General features: G+C 46.6%; 1 protein-coding gene across 4 annotated transcripts in view; it reads left to right on the forward strand.

Moving 5' to 3' along the window:
* Positions 1-17,248, forward strand: part of LOC119969061 (interleukin-1 receptor accessory protein-like 1) — a 1,781,127-nt gene that overhangs the window by 1,662,812 nt on the left and 101,067 nt on the right. For all 4 annotated transcript variants that reach the window (XM_038802244.1, XM_038802246.1, XM_038802245.1 and 1 more), the window contains exons 7-8: positions 9,402-9,534; positions 14,059-14,204. In XM_038802244.1, the coding sequence (XP_038658172.1) occupies positions 9,402-9,534; positions 14,059-14,204 (279 nt within the window). The remainder of the gene's footprint in view (positions 1-9,401; positions 9,535-14,058; positions 14,205-17,248) is intronic.

Consider the following 17,248-nt stretch of genomic DNA (forward strand, 5'->3'; position numbering starts at 1 on the left):
GCCATCCTGCTAAAGGGATGCCAATGAAGCTTGACCAGCATCTCCCCCTCCCCACCATCCCGCCACTCCACGCCTATTCTCCATGACAACAGCAGGAAAATATGCCAGTTCAGAACACGTTTGGAACACCATGGTGTGCTGAAGTTGGGACTCATCTATGGAATGCTGCAGCTGCATACGGAATTCAGGATGGAGGCGGCCAATGACCTGGACCCTGGAAAAACACACCAGTGGGTGAGGAGAGCATCTATCAGGTTGATATTCCAGCTTCAATGTCATTGAGGAGGTCCATCTTGCAGTCTCAGCAGGTTTCTGTAGATCCATCTTCTTTCTTCACAAGATCCATCTTCTTTCTTCAGTAGTGGGTCAGTGATGTTGGGCGTCTTTGCAGAATGACACCCAGTTAAGATGGCGGACCATGTACAATCAAGCTCACCCAGCCATGAAATACAACGCCAAATCCCTTGATGCATAATAAATGCCTTTGGCGCATGAAGATATGGGGATGGATTCTCCAAAAATGGGGCTATGTCCCCACGCTGGCATAAAAGCACAGGTGGTGCACTCCCGAGTTTCCTAGAAAAACAAAAACAACCCGATTCACTTACCTTCAGGGGGCTAGCAGGGACCCAGTGTTATTCACACAGCTTTGGCTGTCGGTACGGGCCCCCGCACTTCTGGTTCCAAGTCGACGCATGCGCACGACGGCGGGCTCTAGCGGCCATGGCAGACTTGGACCGCAGACCAATACAAACAAACTAGGACCCCCCAATTGATCACTGCTCCGGACACCCATAAGGACCCCTCCCCGTGCTTGATCCCTCCGCCACCCCCGCCCCCCAATAGGGCAACCGCGGACTGAGTGCACAGCCACCACGTGAGAGTCCCAACCGGCCATACTATATTAATTGCTTGGCACATGGAACTCGGACGGTCTGGAGCGGAGTATTGATGGGCGGGCCTCTGGCAATGGCCTCCCAGCCACGTGGCGTATTTCGCGGACGTGCGGTTATTCCGGGCCAGGAGATTTCGCTGGGAACTTCGATTCTCCGCCCCCGTGCCAAACACGGGCTGGGATTCTCCTCTACCCAGCGGGGCGGGGGTATCCCGGCGTATTGGAGTGGCGTCAACCACTCCGGCATCGGGCCCCCCCAAAGGTGCGGAATTCTCCTCACCTTTAGGGGCCAATCCGTCACATTGAGGGGCTAGGCCCGCGCCAGAGTGGTTGCCGCTCCGCCAACTGGCGCGAACGGCCTTTGGCGAATGCCAGCTGGGGCCGAAAGGCCTTTGCCAGACGGCGGAAGTCCACGCATGCGCCGGAGCGTCAGCGGCTGCTGATGTCATATCGGCGCATGCGCAGGGGAGGGAGTCTCTTCCACCCCCGCCATGGTGAAGGCCATGGTGGGGTGGAAGAAAAAGTGTGCCCCCACGGCACAGGCCCGCCCGCCGATCGTTGGGCCCCGATCGCGGGCCAGGCCACCGTGGAGGCACCCCCCGGGGTCAGATCGCCCTGCGCCCCCCCCCCCAGGACCCCGGAGTCCGCCCGCGCCACCAATCCCACCAGCACCAGAGGTGTTTTGATTCCCACCGGCGGGATTGGCCTGTCAGCGGCGGGACTTCGGCGAGACGCGATTCTGGGGGTCGGAGAATTCCGCCCACGATTTCAGCGCGGGGCTGCAGAGAATGCAGCCCATGGTGTGGTTTCCTGACACCCTCTGCAGTAGGAAACATTGCCCATCACCATCCCACCCTACCATGTGTCTTAGTCCCAGATGGGAGAATTCTGCCCATAATTATTATTCACGCTAACTTGTTTGTCTCATCCTCATCTTTGAAGTAGACTGTTTATCCGCATGCTTTTGCCTCTTCACAATAACTTCACCAATTAAAGCTCTCTGACTGGAATTCTTTTCATTAATTAAGAAGTCTTACAACGCTAAGTTAAAGTCCAACAGGTTTGTTTCAAATCACAAGCTTTCGGAGCACTGCTCCTTCCTTAGGTGAATTATTGACGCATTCACCTGAGGAAGGAGCAGTGCTCCGAAAGCTATTGATTTGAAACAAACCTGTTGGACTTTAACCTGGTGTTGTAAGACTTCTTACTGTGCTCACCTCAGTCCAAGGCCGGCATCTCCACATCTTTTAATTAAGCTTACTGGTTTTGCTGACCATTTTACTGCATCCATATTAACAAAATAAATCAAACCTATTTTGGGATTACACTTTCATACTTCGGATAGAGATTCAGTCAACAAGCAAAAGCTAAAGGTTAGTAGCAATCAATATAAAGAGACTTCAACATAATCGAAATAACCATTTCCTTACCACCAAGACTGTTTTCTCCTATGTCTGCCTTCACCTGCAGCTCAACAGCAAAAACCTCCACCACCAGTGACACCTCTCTTCACGATGTTGGCACTTCAAACTTAAATATTTTGATGCTTTTACAAGGCCACAAAGAGTCCACACCGTGTTTGTAGAAAAAAAACTTACTTTATTTTACAACTACTATTATACACAGCACCAATAGCTCCCTACTGGGTCTTCACTAGACAGTGCCTTATTGGCCAACTTTATTTATACAATGCCAGACATTGTTAGAGGTCCCCTACCTCCTTATCCGAGGAGCTCATATTCTGCAAGGTCTACGGGGTAATTCATCATTCCAACCCCATAACACCCGTGCGGGTTATAACAGATGCTCTCCTTGCTGTTCTTTCATTATCTAGTCTCTGTAATTCCACCCGATCCAAAACATCCATCCACATTACTTTACATTGGCTATTTCTCCCCATTTTTGTTGACCTGCACTACCCTTTCCCTCAGCATAATGAATTTAAAATCTTCTACTTTGTCTTGAAATTCTCAACCCCCCTCTTGATGTGTAATTTCCTCCAGCCATGCATTCCTTCCCACATCCTTCAGTCCTGCAACTTCGAACTCCAATAACCGGCGTCTTCCTAAATTCCTCCCCTTCTCCATTATCCTATCTGCTAGCTCAGTAATGCAGTGTGTACTGGTTGACCTGAATGAAGTTTCTTAATGATATCTAGTTGCGTAGAAGTTGACTGTGGTGATGATTTCTACTTTTCAGAAGGCAGTAGGTAATAGTTAACATTAAGTTGCGCAACTAAAATTTCAATATGACACCCTGGGCGCGATTCTCCGCAAATGCGGAGAGTCGTGAAGGCTGCCGTGAAACCGGCCGTGTTTCCCGGCAGCCTCCGCGCCCCCACCCGGGACCCGATTCTGCTCCCCGGTCGGGGCTAGCAGCGGGGCCCCGTGAACCTCGGCATCGCAGGATTAGCAAAATTCGCTAAGCCCGCGCGCCAAAGTTAACGGCGGCTGACGCGCACGATGACGTCAGCCGCGCATGCGCGGATTGGACGGCTCCAACCCGCGCATGCGCGGATGACGTCATCACGCATATGCGTGAAACCCGCGCATGCGCGGGCCGGTATGCCAATCAGCCACCACGCGGGGCGGCGGAGGAACAAAGAGTGCGTGGGACCCGCTGCCCGCGATCGGTGCCCACCGATCGCGGGCCCATGGCACCCTTGGCACGGCCATGGTGCGGCCGTGCCAATCAGTACCATGGTTACCCAGAACGGCACTCTGCGGCCGTTTTCACGAATGGTGAGAGCAGATGTGTTGCCGTTCGTGCAAACGGCCGTAATGGCCTGGGAAATTGGCACATCGGCTGGGGGAGAATCGCTTCTCGCCGCAAAAAAACGGCGAACAGCGATTAGTGTCGGGGGGCGGGAGTGGGGGGGGGGAGAATAGCGGGAGGTCAGGAAAAATGTCGGGAAGGCCCTCCCGCTATTCTCCGACCCGTCGTGGGGGGCGGAGAATCGCGCCCCCTACCTTTGGTGGAGTTTTTGCAGAAAGGATGTAAACAACCATTTGAGATCATGGGCGGGATTCACTAACCCCGAACCGGGTTGGAGAATTGGCAGGGCAGGCGCGATTCACGTGATGCCGCCCCGACGCCGGTCCACTGATTCTCCGGTGACCGGAGAATCAGCGCCATTGGGGCAGGCGCGGTCGGCGCAGCACTGGTCAGGGCCCACCGATTCTCCACGCGAGATGGGCCAAGTGGCCACTGAGATAGGCCGAGTGGCCACTGAGATAGGCCGAGTCCTGCCGGCGCTGTTCACTTGTGGTCCTACCCAGCGGGACCTCGCTGTCCATCCTGCGGGGGCAGCCTGGTGTGGGGGAGGGGGTGTCCGACCCTGGGGGTGGGCCTGCACCGTGGTCTGGCCCGCGATTGGGGCCTACCGACCGGCGGGCTGGCTTCTCCTGGTGGGGGCCTCTTTTACTCCGTGCCGGTCCCCCGTAGCTCTATGCAATGTTGCATCGGGACGGGCGCGGAGAAGGAAACTTGTGCGCGTGCACAAGTTGGCGTCAGTCATAACGTGCATGTGCAAATTCGCACCGGTCGCAGCGCGCATGCACAGAACCGCGGCACCCGTTTGACGCTGGTATCGGCAGCTGGAGCTGCGTGAGTCGCTCCAGTGCCGTGCTAGCCCCCAGTAGGGCGCAGGATCGCTGATCCTGGGGGCCTGTTGACGCTGTTGTAAAACGCGACGGCGTTTACAACGGCGTCAACACTTAGCCTCAGGATCAGAGAATCCCGCTCCCCACGTGGCGTGGGAGAATCGTGGGAGGGCCTCCCGACATTTTTCACGCCCCCTTGGCGCCCCCAGCGATTCTCCATCCCGATTTTTACCGGGAGCGGAGAATACCGCCCTAAGTCCCAACGCCGGAGTGAAAACCGGAGTGTTTCACTCCGGCGTCGGAGGCCGCTCCTCGCCCCCTATTCTCCCACTAGGGGCGGTGCCGCGACATTTACTCACGCCAGACCTTGGCGCCGCGTGAAAGCGGCGCTGCGTAAATTACGTGGCCAGCGCCGCATAAATGGCGTCACCCGCGCATGCGCAGGTTGGCCGGCACCAATGCGCACATGCGTGGTTGCCGTCCTCCCCGCGGGCGCCCCGCACGAGATGGAGGAGTGATCTTGCGGGGCGGCGGAGTAAAAGAGTTCAACCTGTAGAGACGCCGGCCCACGATCGGTGGGCACCGATCGTGGGCCAGACCCCTTCTGAGCGCCCCCCCCAGTGCTCGATCCTCCCGCCCCCCACCCCCACAGGCCACCCACGCAGCGTTCGCGCGCCGTTCACGCCGGCAGCGACCAGGTGTGGTTGGCGCCGGCATGAACCCGTCGTATTGGGCAGCCCGCTCGGCCCGTCCGGGCCGGAGAATCACCACTCGCCATTGCGATCTGGGAGGGACCTACCTACCTTCCTCCACGCGGGCCCGCTGTGTGGCTCCGCCATGTCGGCGGACCCGCTTGCGGCCACTGTGCACATGTGCAGCCATGCGGTCTGGCTAGCAGGGCCCCGCCCACAGCCAGAGCTGCGGGACACATGCCGGGGCTCTGCTAGCCCCCTGGAAAATGGAGAATCACCCCGGACCTTCGAGGAAAAGGTTTGGAGTGATTCTCCCCCATTTTCTGGTGGGCGTTGGGGACTTTGTCCCCAGAAGGGAGAATCCCGCCCCATCTTACTTTATTTTGTAGTGCACTTCTCCGTTTTGATCTTGGAACCTGTTAACATGGATTCATCACATGTATTTGAGTCAACGTGTTTGGAAACGAGAGTGACTACACACACTGATGCTGAGCTGGAGATACACATCCAACATACCATTTAAAACCACTTAGATTATATTTAAAACAATTAAGAAAATGCGCAAATTTGGGTTTTGTGTTGGAAGGCAGCTCTCTCTCGTGGTATTAACCTGCGCTCATGTTTGACTGATTACGTGATTAATTTGTACAGCAACTTGCAGGTGCTAAGCAAGTCCTATTTAAACGGCTCCTCGACTACTGATTGATTACTTATTTATTTGTTTTTTTAAAGTTGCTAGTTAACTTCTGGGTGTTTATTGTTCTGGCTGTTTTCTAACTCTGGAAAGTTGAGCGTGACTACTGTGAAACAGATTTTACTGGTGCTTCAACGATCGTGCTGCCTTTGGGACAAGAGGATGAGGGGGAGGAGTTACAAAGGATAAGCACCAGAACAGCTGGCATAGGAGGGAAGAGGGGAACACTGAGCAAGCAGCCATTACCTCAGTGGACGTTCAGTGAGCATTCCTCTAATATTAGCCTCCCAGGCAAGCATTGACTGAGGCCCTTCCATTTCACAAAGTAAGCTGACACTGAACTATATCACCTTCTACAGCCATTACTCAAGCCTTGAAACAGGGCATGGTCAGCATCCCCTTTGGCTATCAAAGTCAGCGTTGTTCCCAACAGTAATGCAATAGGTTCTTTCCAGGTTGCAGCAAGCGACATCAGTAACATATCACAGTTTCAGGTTTACTCTTGTATCAGTAATCTAGTCCCAAGAGGGAACACTTACATATTTTTCCCAATGACGAAGTGAAGTAAGATGAGAGATCACTTAGCTTGGGAAAAGCTTTCTAACACAGAACTGAGTGGAAATCCAGCTTTATGCTTGTATGCTACAAACTGTGTAGTGAGGGACCAGCTCTTACCAACAATTGTGCAGCAAGAACTACATCAGGGGCAGGATATGGAGGAGCAACATTGACCACCAATGCCCTTAGAATGCCACTAGCTCCCAGAGCTTTCTGAGAGCAGCTGATTGAAAAGCGCTTCACCTGAGACTTTGCTTCACCACATAATGACCCCCTCTTCAACAAAGTATCTAATGTGAGCATTAATCAAACTGTGTACTCACCCAATATTTACATAGGTATACTTTCAAGAGTAGTCACTCATCACGATCTATATTTGAAGCTTGGCCAATTTTACTTCTCTAACACAGGTGCTGAGGCCAAGCTGGTACCCAAATCCACCATTCAAAACCCAGCCACATACACAGAGTTAAATTTGGGTACATTATAATGTAATTCAGCACTGACTGGGGATTGAACCTGAAATATTCCTTGTTCTTGATAGCGTGTTATTCACCTGTAAATTATTTGAGCTGTCAGGAAAGCCCTTCCTGTCACTCAGATTTTAAAAAGTATTTATAATTAGTTTGATTACCATATCACACAAGCATGTAATGGAAGTCGATACCTATTTGGCTGTGATGGAGAGTAAGAACCTGATAAAACTTTTGTTGGATTTTGTTTTACAATAGATTTTCCTTTTTTATATTTGACCCTTCTCAGTTAACTGCTTTTGACATAGGGCTCTTCCTGTCATCTCAAACTATAGATCAATTCTATTTTTGGCCTCAGCTTGTCTTTGTTGAGGTTAAATCATCTCTTGACTATATATGGTCAGTCAAGGCATCATCTCACACTCCAATAATGATTCCATCTCTGTTCCGTTCACCTTTCAGACTTCCACACTCTCAATTCTCTGCAAGATAATACAGCTTCATGTATACTTGAAATTGGGTATATTTGTTACATTTAACCTGCTCAACAATTATATTCTTCCTCAGATTGATGTAGGTGTCGAGTGCATTGATTATTTCATCATACATAACTTTCTCCTCATCAATACCCTGGGGATGAGGATATCATCAACACAGTCACCCATCGCATATAACAGAGTACTGACCTGCTGATTGCATGACTTCACAGAAAGGTCCGATGCGGTGTGAGGTGTGGTAAATTTCCTATAGCATTTCAGCTATGCTTCTGCTTGGTTGAGATTTGTGACCTTTTCAAAGCTTTCAAGGAATGGTAGAGATTTCATCATCACTATTTTACATGTGCTACTGCCATATAATATTCTTGATATTGTCAGACTAATACAAAATACTTAATAAGCCTCGAAAGGTCGATGGAACAGGAACTTTATTGGAACACTTTTTATTGGTTTGCATCTTCCGTGAGGCTGTACGAGAGACCAAATTGTATGATGTTGCATGACTTTCTGTGAAGACGTACACAGTATATGATTAGCATATTAAACTATTAGAACCTACTAACAACCCAATATCCGATATAATACATTACACGACAGAATCCATGTTAGTTACATGGAGTCATAGTTTCCTTGGGACTGCAAGTACCATAGAAAAACGTGTGTATAGTGTTTGAAAGACACAGGATTCATTCCTGGTTGCAGACCTTTCAAAGAAGGCTGCGTAAGGCCTCTAAAGTCAACACCTGCAAAAGAACATTGCTGTGCTGTGCCTGAAAGTTAACCAACCAGACAAAATGAAAATCAACATTACTTGAGGGAGCAATGTGCATTGCCTCTCAGACTTTGCTGATTCCAGCTGGATCAAAAAAAAAGAAATAGCTCAACAGTAGGCTTTCTGCACCTCCAAAAGCACCAGGGATTCCTTGGGCGCATGCTATCAGCTTTGCCACACCCGAATCGGGAAACAACGAGGCCAGTAAATTTCACGAGAGGCCACTCGCGAGATTTACCAGCCTTGTCATGCCTTGTGAGATCTAATAAAAATAATCATTATTAGTGTCAGAGGTAGGCTTACATTAACACTGCAATGAAGTTATTGTGAAAATTGCCACATCGCCATGCTACGGCACCTGTTCGGGTAGGTAGCACAGTGGTTAGCACTGTTGCTTCACAGCGGCAGCGCCGCAGGTTAAATTCCCGGTTTGGGTCACAGTCTGCGCAGTGTCTGCACGTTCTACCTGTATCTGCGTGGGTTTCTTCCAGGTGCTCCGGTTTCCTCCCACAAGTCCCAAAAGATGTGCTGTTAGGTGAATTGGACGTTCTGAATTCTCCTCGGTGTACCCGAACAGACATATTAGTGTGGCGACCAGGGGATTTTCACAATGACTTCATTGCAGTGTTAATGTAAGCCTACTTGTCACACTAATAGAGATTATTATTATTAGACAGAGGCCCAGAAAAAATGAAGCGGAGTCCCATTTAATAGCGGGATCGATCTGGGTGCTGCCAGCATCGGGAAACGCCCGGCTAAATGCGCTCAACATAGGACTCTATTTAATTTCCGTTAAATCGCCCCTGATTTACCTCAACGCACTACTGCTGAAGGTGGGACTGTCAGCAGTCTGATCAATGTAGCATTAAACACAAAGAAAGGTGAAAATTTGGGAACCACTGGAGTTTGAATGTGATTGCTGAAGGTACCTTAATAAAACCTTATCTTTATGGAGACAGTGCTCCTGTGCCAGTATATTTCTCTATTTGGATAAGGTCATTAAACTTGTCAAAATAAGACAAAAGATAGCAATGATTTCAAGTACATTTCACAAGAGGAAGTGTCTTGCAATGCTTTTGCACATAGTACATAAATATAGGTGGTTGATGTAGTACTGACACTAAGCTCCAACCTTTTCTGTCAGTACTGATAAAGAGCATTTAATAAATTCAACATGTACCTAAAATATACTTTTTCCATTCTCTCCCTGTTCAACAGGCATCTTTGCCAATCTCACTTGCAGAGCTTTTTTTGGCTATGGCGGAGAGGTCAGCCCAGTAATTTATTGGATGAAGGGAGAGAAGTTCATTGAAGACCTTGATGATAACCATGCCAGAGAAAGCGACATACGGTAATTTGAACTTTTATCGTGTATTCTATGACTAAATGTTAATATATTGGATAATATTGAGCTCCCGTAGACCAGCCAGATGTCAGATGATGACAGTGGTGTGGTGGCCATTGACAAGGTCAATGTCAACGGTCAAGGTAAAGAGTAGGGCCAGTCAAGGACAGCAGTGGGAAGTTGTGCGTGGAGCCCGAGGAGATAGGAGAGGTGCTAAATGAATATTTTTCATCAGTATTCATACAGTAAAAAGACAATGTTGTCGAGGAGAATACTGAGATACAGGCTACTAGACTAGAACGGCTTGAGGTTCATAAGGAGGAGGTGTTAGCAATTCTGGAAAGTGTGAAAATAGATAAGTCCCCTGGGCTGGATGGGATTTATCCTAGGATTCTCTGGGAAGCTAGGGAGGAGATTACAGAGCCTTTGGCTTTGACCTTTATGTCGTCATCGTCCACAGGAATAGTGCCAGAAGACTGGAGGATAGCAAATGTTGTCCCCTTGTTCAAGAAGGGGAGTAGAGATAACCCCGGTAACTATATAGCAGTGAGCCTTACTTCTGTTGTGGGCAAAGTCTTGGAAAGGTTTATAAGAGATTGGATTTATTATCATCTAGAAAGGAATAATTTGATTAGGGATAGTCAACATGGTTTTGTGAAGGGTAGGTCGTGCCTCACAAACCTTATTGAGTTATTTGAGAAGGTGACCAAACAGGTGGACGAGGATAAAGCAGTTGATGTGGTGTATATGGATTTCAGTAAAGTGTTTGATAAGGTTCCCCATGGTAGGCTGTTGCAGAAAATGCGGAGGCATTGGATTCAGGCTGATTTAGCAGTTTGGATCAGAAATTGGCTCGCTCTAAGAAGACAGAGGGCGGGAAATGTTCAGCCTGGAGTTCAGTTACTAGTGGTGTACCACAAGGATCTGTTTTGGGGCCACTGCTGTTTGTAATTTTTATAAATGACCTGGAGGAGGGCGTAGAAGGATGGGTGAGTAAATTTGCAGATAACACTAAAGTCGGTGGAGTTGTGGACAGTGCGGAAGGATGTTGCAGGTTACAGAGGGACACAGATATGCTGCAGAGCTGGACTGAGAGGTGGCAAATGGAGTTTAATGCAGAAAAGTGTGAGGTGATTCATTTTAGAAGGAGTAACAGGAAGACAGAGTACTGGGCTAATGGTAAGATTCTTGGTAGTGTGGATGAGCAGAGAGATCTCGGTGTCCATGTGCATAAATCCCTGAAAGTTGCCACCTAGGTTGATAGGGTTGCTAAGAAGGCGTACGTTGTGTTAGCTTTTATTGGTAGAGGGATTGAGTTTTGGAGCCATGAGGTCATGTTGGAGCTGTACAAAACTCTGGTATGGCCGCATTTGGAGTATTGCGTGCAGTTCTGGTCGCCGCATTATCGGAAGGATGTGGAAGCATTGGAAAGGGTGCAGAGGAGATTTACCAGGATATTGCCTGGTATGGAGGGAAGATCATATGAGGAAAGGCTGAAGGACTGAAGGCTGTTTTCATTAGAGAGGAGAAGGTTAAGAGGTGACTTAATTGAGGCATACAAGATGATCAGAGGATTAGATAGGGTGGACAGTGAGAGCCTTTTTCCTCGGATGGTGATGGCTAGCACGAGGGGACATAGCTTTACATTGAGGGGAGATAGATATAGGACAGATGTCAGAAGTAGGTTCTTTACTCAGAGAGTAGTAAGGGCGCGAAATGCCCTGCCTGCAACAGTAGTGGACTCGCCAACATTAAGGGCATTTAAATGGTCATTGGATAAACATATGGATGATAAGGGAATGGTGTAGATGGGCTTTAGAGTGGTTTCACAGGTCGGCGCAATATCGAGGGCCGAAGGGCCTGTACTGCTCTGTAATGTTCTGTGTTCTATAAGGTCAGTATTTATTGCCCATCCCTGGTTATCCTCTTATGGGTCGTCCACATTGTGACTGGTGTCAAACCTTGACTAGACTGGGAAAGGAGAGCAGGTTTTCTTCTCTAAAGGGAATATGTGAACCAACTGGTTTCTTATGACAGTCCAACAGCTGCATGGCCACCTTTGCTGACACCAGCATTTTTAAAAATTTAATTAAAATTTTCAAACTGTCACTGTGGGATTTGAACTCACCTTTGAACTCAGGGCTATTAGTCCAAGCCGATGGATTCGAGTCCAATAACATACGCTATTATATCCCAGTATTATTGCAGTGCTGGCCAGAATGGGTTGATAATTCATAAAAAGGCAACAAACAGTTACATAATTTTTTACTTGTTTTTTTTTGTTCTCTACGGTCAGTGCAAACGCGATGGGCTGAGTGGCCTCTTTCAGTGCTGTAGCCTCTCTATGGTTTTATAATATGAAGAAAAAAACATGACGTGACCTGCAATTACACCCTCAGAGCTTTCTGGATGAAAATTTGAACATGTGGCATTGGCCTCATTCTGTTCATTTCGTGAATTCAGAGCCAGGTAATGGCTGATAAAAGTTTGATGGGATGAAAAGTTGCACACATCAGTCCCAGTTCTTTTGCATTAATTATTCTGCACTAAAATATACTTCAATTTTGAAAGCAAAGGGGCTGTAAATTTAGTAAGGGGACGGTCACAGTTTTTCAATTTTGTATTTGGCTTTTAAGGTACCTTTTAAGGTAGAAATATTTTAAGTTACTTTTATAGAACACTGCACAGTGAGAGATGAATTTGTAACTTTGATTTATTTTCCTGAAATATCCTGTTAAATAGGAAACTATTTTTCTGAAAGGTTTTAAATGCCAGAAGAGCTGTTTATTATTTCACCATATGAATGTTCTTAAATGTGCCTCCAGTCAAGTGTCCATTTAAAATGGCTGGGAAGTGACAGCTGGATGGCAGATGGAAGCAGATGTTTAGGCAGCAAGAAGTCAGGAGCTGGCATAAAAGGAAAGCTCACAGGATGCATCACAGGGATTATGCCTTGGAAAAGTTTTGCAGGAGAAAAGTGGAGGTAGAGGTAGGCACCCCTCCCCCCCCCCCCCCCCCCCCCCCCCAAAAAAAAGAAAGTAAAAACACTCGGCTTAAATAACCTCTTTCGGTTCTGTGTCCTTTCCCCACAGTTTTCAACTGACAAGACATCACTATGGCTGTCTGATTGAGGCCTGAATTAAAATTGCAGTTGGGGTCCAATCCATGTTAGGTGATGATTTGTGTATTTAAAGAAGGATACAGCGAGGTGGATGCCTTTTCTACCTTCTCAGATGAGCATCTTAAATTCAGGATCAGTGGGAATCAGGCTGTCACCAGTTTTTAGAAAGGTTAAAATCATGGGGCAGAATGGTAGCACAGTGGTTAGCACTGCTGCCTCACAGCTCCAGAGATCTAGGTTCAATTCCGTCCCATGTCTGTGGGGGTTTCCTTCGGCTGCTCCAGTTTCCTCCCACAGTCCAATGATGTGCAAGTTAGGTGGATTGGCCATGTTAAATTGCCCCTTAGTGTCCAAAAAGGTTAGGTGGGGTTACAGGGTTACAGGGATAAGGTGGAGGGGTGGGCTTAAGCAGGGTGCACTTTCCAAGGACAGGTGCAGACTTGATGGGCCAAATGGCCTCCTTCTGCACTGTAAATTCTATGAGTCTATATTACTTCATCATATTTTTGAGCCCCTTCCATTCTTCCTTTCAAAACACAAAAAAGATTGGTCACTGCTTGTGGCAATTATGCCCCTTTTCAAATGAATTCCTTGCAAGTCTTTAATTTGCTCATAAACCTGCGATCATCAAATATCCTTTAAATTTGACACCATTTATCAGTAACATAAGAATACATCTTTGCTGCTGTCAGAGGTTAAATATGAACACAGCGCTATCAGGGCTGACTAATTAAAATGCTGCAGAATCATTTGTTGGCGAAAGCATCACTTAAAAAATTTTTTAGAGTACCCAATTATTTTTTTCCAATTAAGGGATAATTTAGCGTGACCAATTCACCTACCCTGCACATATTTGGGTTGTGGGGTTGAGGTCCACACAGACACGGGGAGAATGTGCAAACTCCACACAAACATTGACCCAAGTTGGCTGAAGCATCATGATGGAGTTTGATGCAGTAAATCTTAATGCCCATCAGTTTTGACACTCAAAGAAAAACAAGAAGATCTGGTAAAAAGCCAAATCATCGAAATTGTTGGAATACATAAGAAACATGGTCACTATCACTAATGACTGAATTCTCACACATCAGATCAGCTGCAACAATGGTGCTCAGTTATGGTTAGTCTTTATCACATCAGTTTATACGAGAACCTATTAATTTCTTATATGTGCAACCTTTATGCACGTAACATATGGCAGAATATATTGTATGTGCCATGTAAAAGTATTCAAGAAATTTTAGAAATTGTGCAAGGATTTGTGAGATTCAGGGCCTCTATTACAGTTAAAGCTTAGCACTGTAAATTAAAAATTTAAGTATAAAAACCTAGAACCCAGCAGGTAGACCACTGCATTGAACGGCAATGTGAGCTATATATTTAATTGGTTATTTTCTTTATCGCACCAGAATTCTCAGGGAGCACCTCGGGGAGAAAGAAGTTTCCATTTCTCTGCTAATTGACTCTGTGCAGGATGGAGACTTGGGGAACTATTCTTGCTACGTTGAAAATGGGAACGGCCGCAGACAAGCAAGCATTCTTCTTCAGAAGAGAGGTAAAGGATTCCTTCTGCTTCATCGTTTTTGTTTTGGTCACGTTGCCAAGCAAGAAAATTAAATTCAGCAGTCAAAGATTCATGTATAGATAGTAAGCCAACATGCTTAATTCAGGTCATGCCTGTCCTGCTGGTGAGGGATTTACAGGACAAAGCTACGCAGATAAGAAAGCTGACAGTGCACTCTTCATGAATTGAAGGATTAAAGAACTAAAAAGACAAATGATTGAAATTACTAAAACAAGGACGAGCCAGTTTTCTCCTCTATCAGCAAAACCACCTGATCTTGCACCATCTCTCTTACCCTCACACCTCATTCAATTTACAGGTTTCATGATGCCGACATTCCATTTGGGTGCCCCAAACTGACAATCTTACTCAGTCTAAACCCCCCAATCTATGGTAATTTTGTTTTTAATTTCACTTTGAATATTCATATGAGTTTAGTGTATCCTGCAAGATAAAACTCAGGCTGCTTGTATTTTCATTTAAAATATGACAGCAGAGATAGTGCATTCCATAGAATTCCTACAGTGCAGGAGGAGGCCATTCGGCCCGTCAAGTCTGCACCAACCCTCTGAAAGAACACCCCACCTAGGCCCACACTCCCCCACGCTATCCCCACAACCCCACCTAAACTGCACCTTTGGACATGAAGGAGCAATTTAACATGGCCAATCCACCTAAACTGCACATCAACATAGGTTGATTGTAATCTTTCAAAATTCTATCAATTCTAGAAAGATCCAAGCAAATTGGAAAACCATGAATGTAATGTTTCCATTCAAGAAAGAAGGGAAATATAAAACAGCAAACTAGAGGTCAGCTAGCCCAACATCTGTCATTGTGAAAATGTTGCAATCCATTACTAAGGACAGAGTAACAGAACATTTAGAAAATCATAATACAATCAAACAGGGTCAACATGGTTTAATGAAGGAGAAATTACAAATTGTCAGAGCAATTTAGAATGTAATAAGCAGAATGAATAAAGGGCAAACTATAGACGTAACACATTTGGATTTCCAAAGGGCCATGCAATAAGGAGCCACATAAAAGATTATTGCACAGGATATGAGCTCATGGTGTTGTGGGTAAAACATTAGCATGGATAAGGGATTGGTCACCAACAGAAACATTTGGGTAAGTGGTTCCTTTTCAGGTTGACAAGCTGTAATGAGTGGGGTGCCACAGAGATCAGTGTTGGGGCCTCAACCATTTATAATCTATGTTGATAACTTGGATGAAGAGTTTTTCTGTTTTTCTGATACGTCAAAGGCAGTTGGAAAAGTAAGTCGTAAGGAAGTCGCAAATAACTGAAGTTTCGCCGCAGAGGCATGAATGGAAGTCAGGTTGTTTTCAAATTGAAAGCCCACCTCCGGGAGACCCTGATTAAAGTTAAGATTTCCAAGGGGGTAAACCATTCATTGGCATGGAGATGGGTTCCCAATCCGATTAAGGGTGGTATAGGTGACAAATCAGAGGCCTTCCAACTTCAGAGAAGTACCCGGCTGTAACAAAAGGTAAGTAACTGAGAGAAAACCTCAACAAGAAAATGGTCTCTCAGCCACTTTTAAAAAATGTAATTGAAGAAAGCACAAAATGCAGCCTGGCCAGCAATGTGGCAGGGAAAACTGCTCTACAGAGTGGTCTTTGTCTGCACCCCAACCCATGGAGGCAAGGAGGGTCAGTAGGCCTGCCTGGAGAGTTGACAGGCTGCCTACCTCCTGGAAGTTGATCTCTCCCTGTCACATCAGGAAACTGGGTACCAATTGGAAAATGCCACTCAGTCTCCTGGAGCTGAATTTCCATAGAGTCAGGGAGACTCTATGGAGGTGTTAAAATAGTGGCCAAGACATTATTCTTGATTCACGGCTGTAATCCCAGTGCACCCAGTTTCACCAGTTTGAGTTAAGGGTGTGGGTGGTGTAGGTTGTTACCCCACACCCTACATTCCGAAGCTAGCCTGCTTGATTGTGAGGATAATCATGTCCTTGTCCTCTGTATATTTCATGGAATTGGGCCAACTTTTAAAGGATTCATGGTTCATGGCACCTTATGCAAACCCTGCCAAATTATGCCCTTCCACCCACCCCAAAGCCGCTCAAGCCCTCCATGATAAGCTATGGCACTTCCATACCCATTCACCTACTATACCCTCTGTACAAAAGCAACAAACACTATGGTAACAATGGGATGTGTGAAAAGGCTTTTCAAGAAGTCAATCATTCATTCTTAACTTTTTAGTTCTTAAAAATCTCCTTTTACTACAGCCCTATAAAAGTGACAATCATCCAGACCTTTTAAAATGTTGATCGCTAAAATATTTTGTGTCAAATGATACAAAAGAAATCTGTCAGTCAAACTACACCCTCCCTGGGGCACAGTTTTTCAACTGTCCTATAGGTGCCTTGACTCTTAGCCAAGGATGTATAATGATGCTCAACTGTGAGCCCAGTCATCCATTATTCTGTTGAAACAGCTTCACCCGAAAAAGAAACATTGCTTGATTGTTACCTCTTGATCCCTGTCAATTGTACAATGATAAAGAGATTTCAATTACTTTCAGTTGCAGCCCTATATAATTAAATGGGTCTGGATGATTGACACAGTGGCTGCCTCCAAACTCTTTCCAGGGTGACAAGCCTGACTTCACTTAACACCTCCTGAAAGGAAAGCCCAATCTTTTCTTTCTCCTGAGGCAGCTGGGCTGCGCCAGGAAAAATACCGATTCCTGTTACCCATCTCCGGGATGAAAATCCAGACCCTAAACTCTTCTTTAACAAGGCTTTTAATGAGCTTCATTGCCTGCCTATCTTGTTGGGATTGGCAGCCTCTGAATTAGACTCACCAAAATGTCACGCATTGAGATGCCACCTGATGCCAGTATTGTTTTGCGCCCCCACTCCACTACCTCTGCTTCTGTGTTTCAGGGGTCCTAGAAATTCCACCCAGAGGTTAAGTGACTCGGACAAAATTTGGCAGTCAGAGATAAAGTGGGAAACTGTGGGGTTGTCTACATTGGTCAGAAAAATAAAAATCAG

The sequence above is a fragment of the Scyliorhinus canicula genome, chromosome 7 (genome assembly GCF_902713615.1).
Source record: "Scyliorhinus canicula chromosome 7, sScyCan1.1, whole genome shotgun sequence".
In the NCBI taxonomy this organism is placed as follows: Eukaryota; Metazoa; Chordata; class Chondrichthyes; order Carcharhiniformes; family Scyliorhinidae; genus Scyliorhinus; species Scyliorhinus canicula.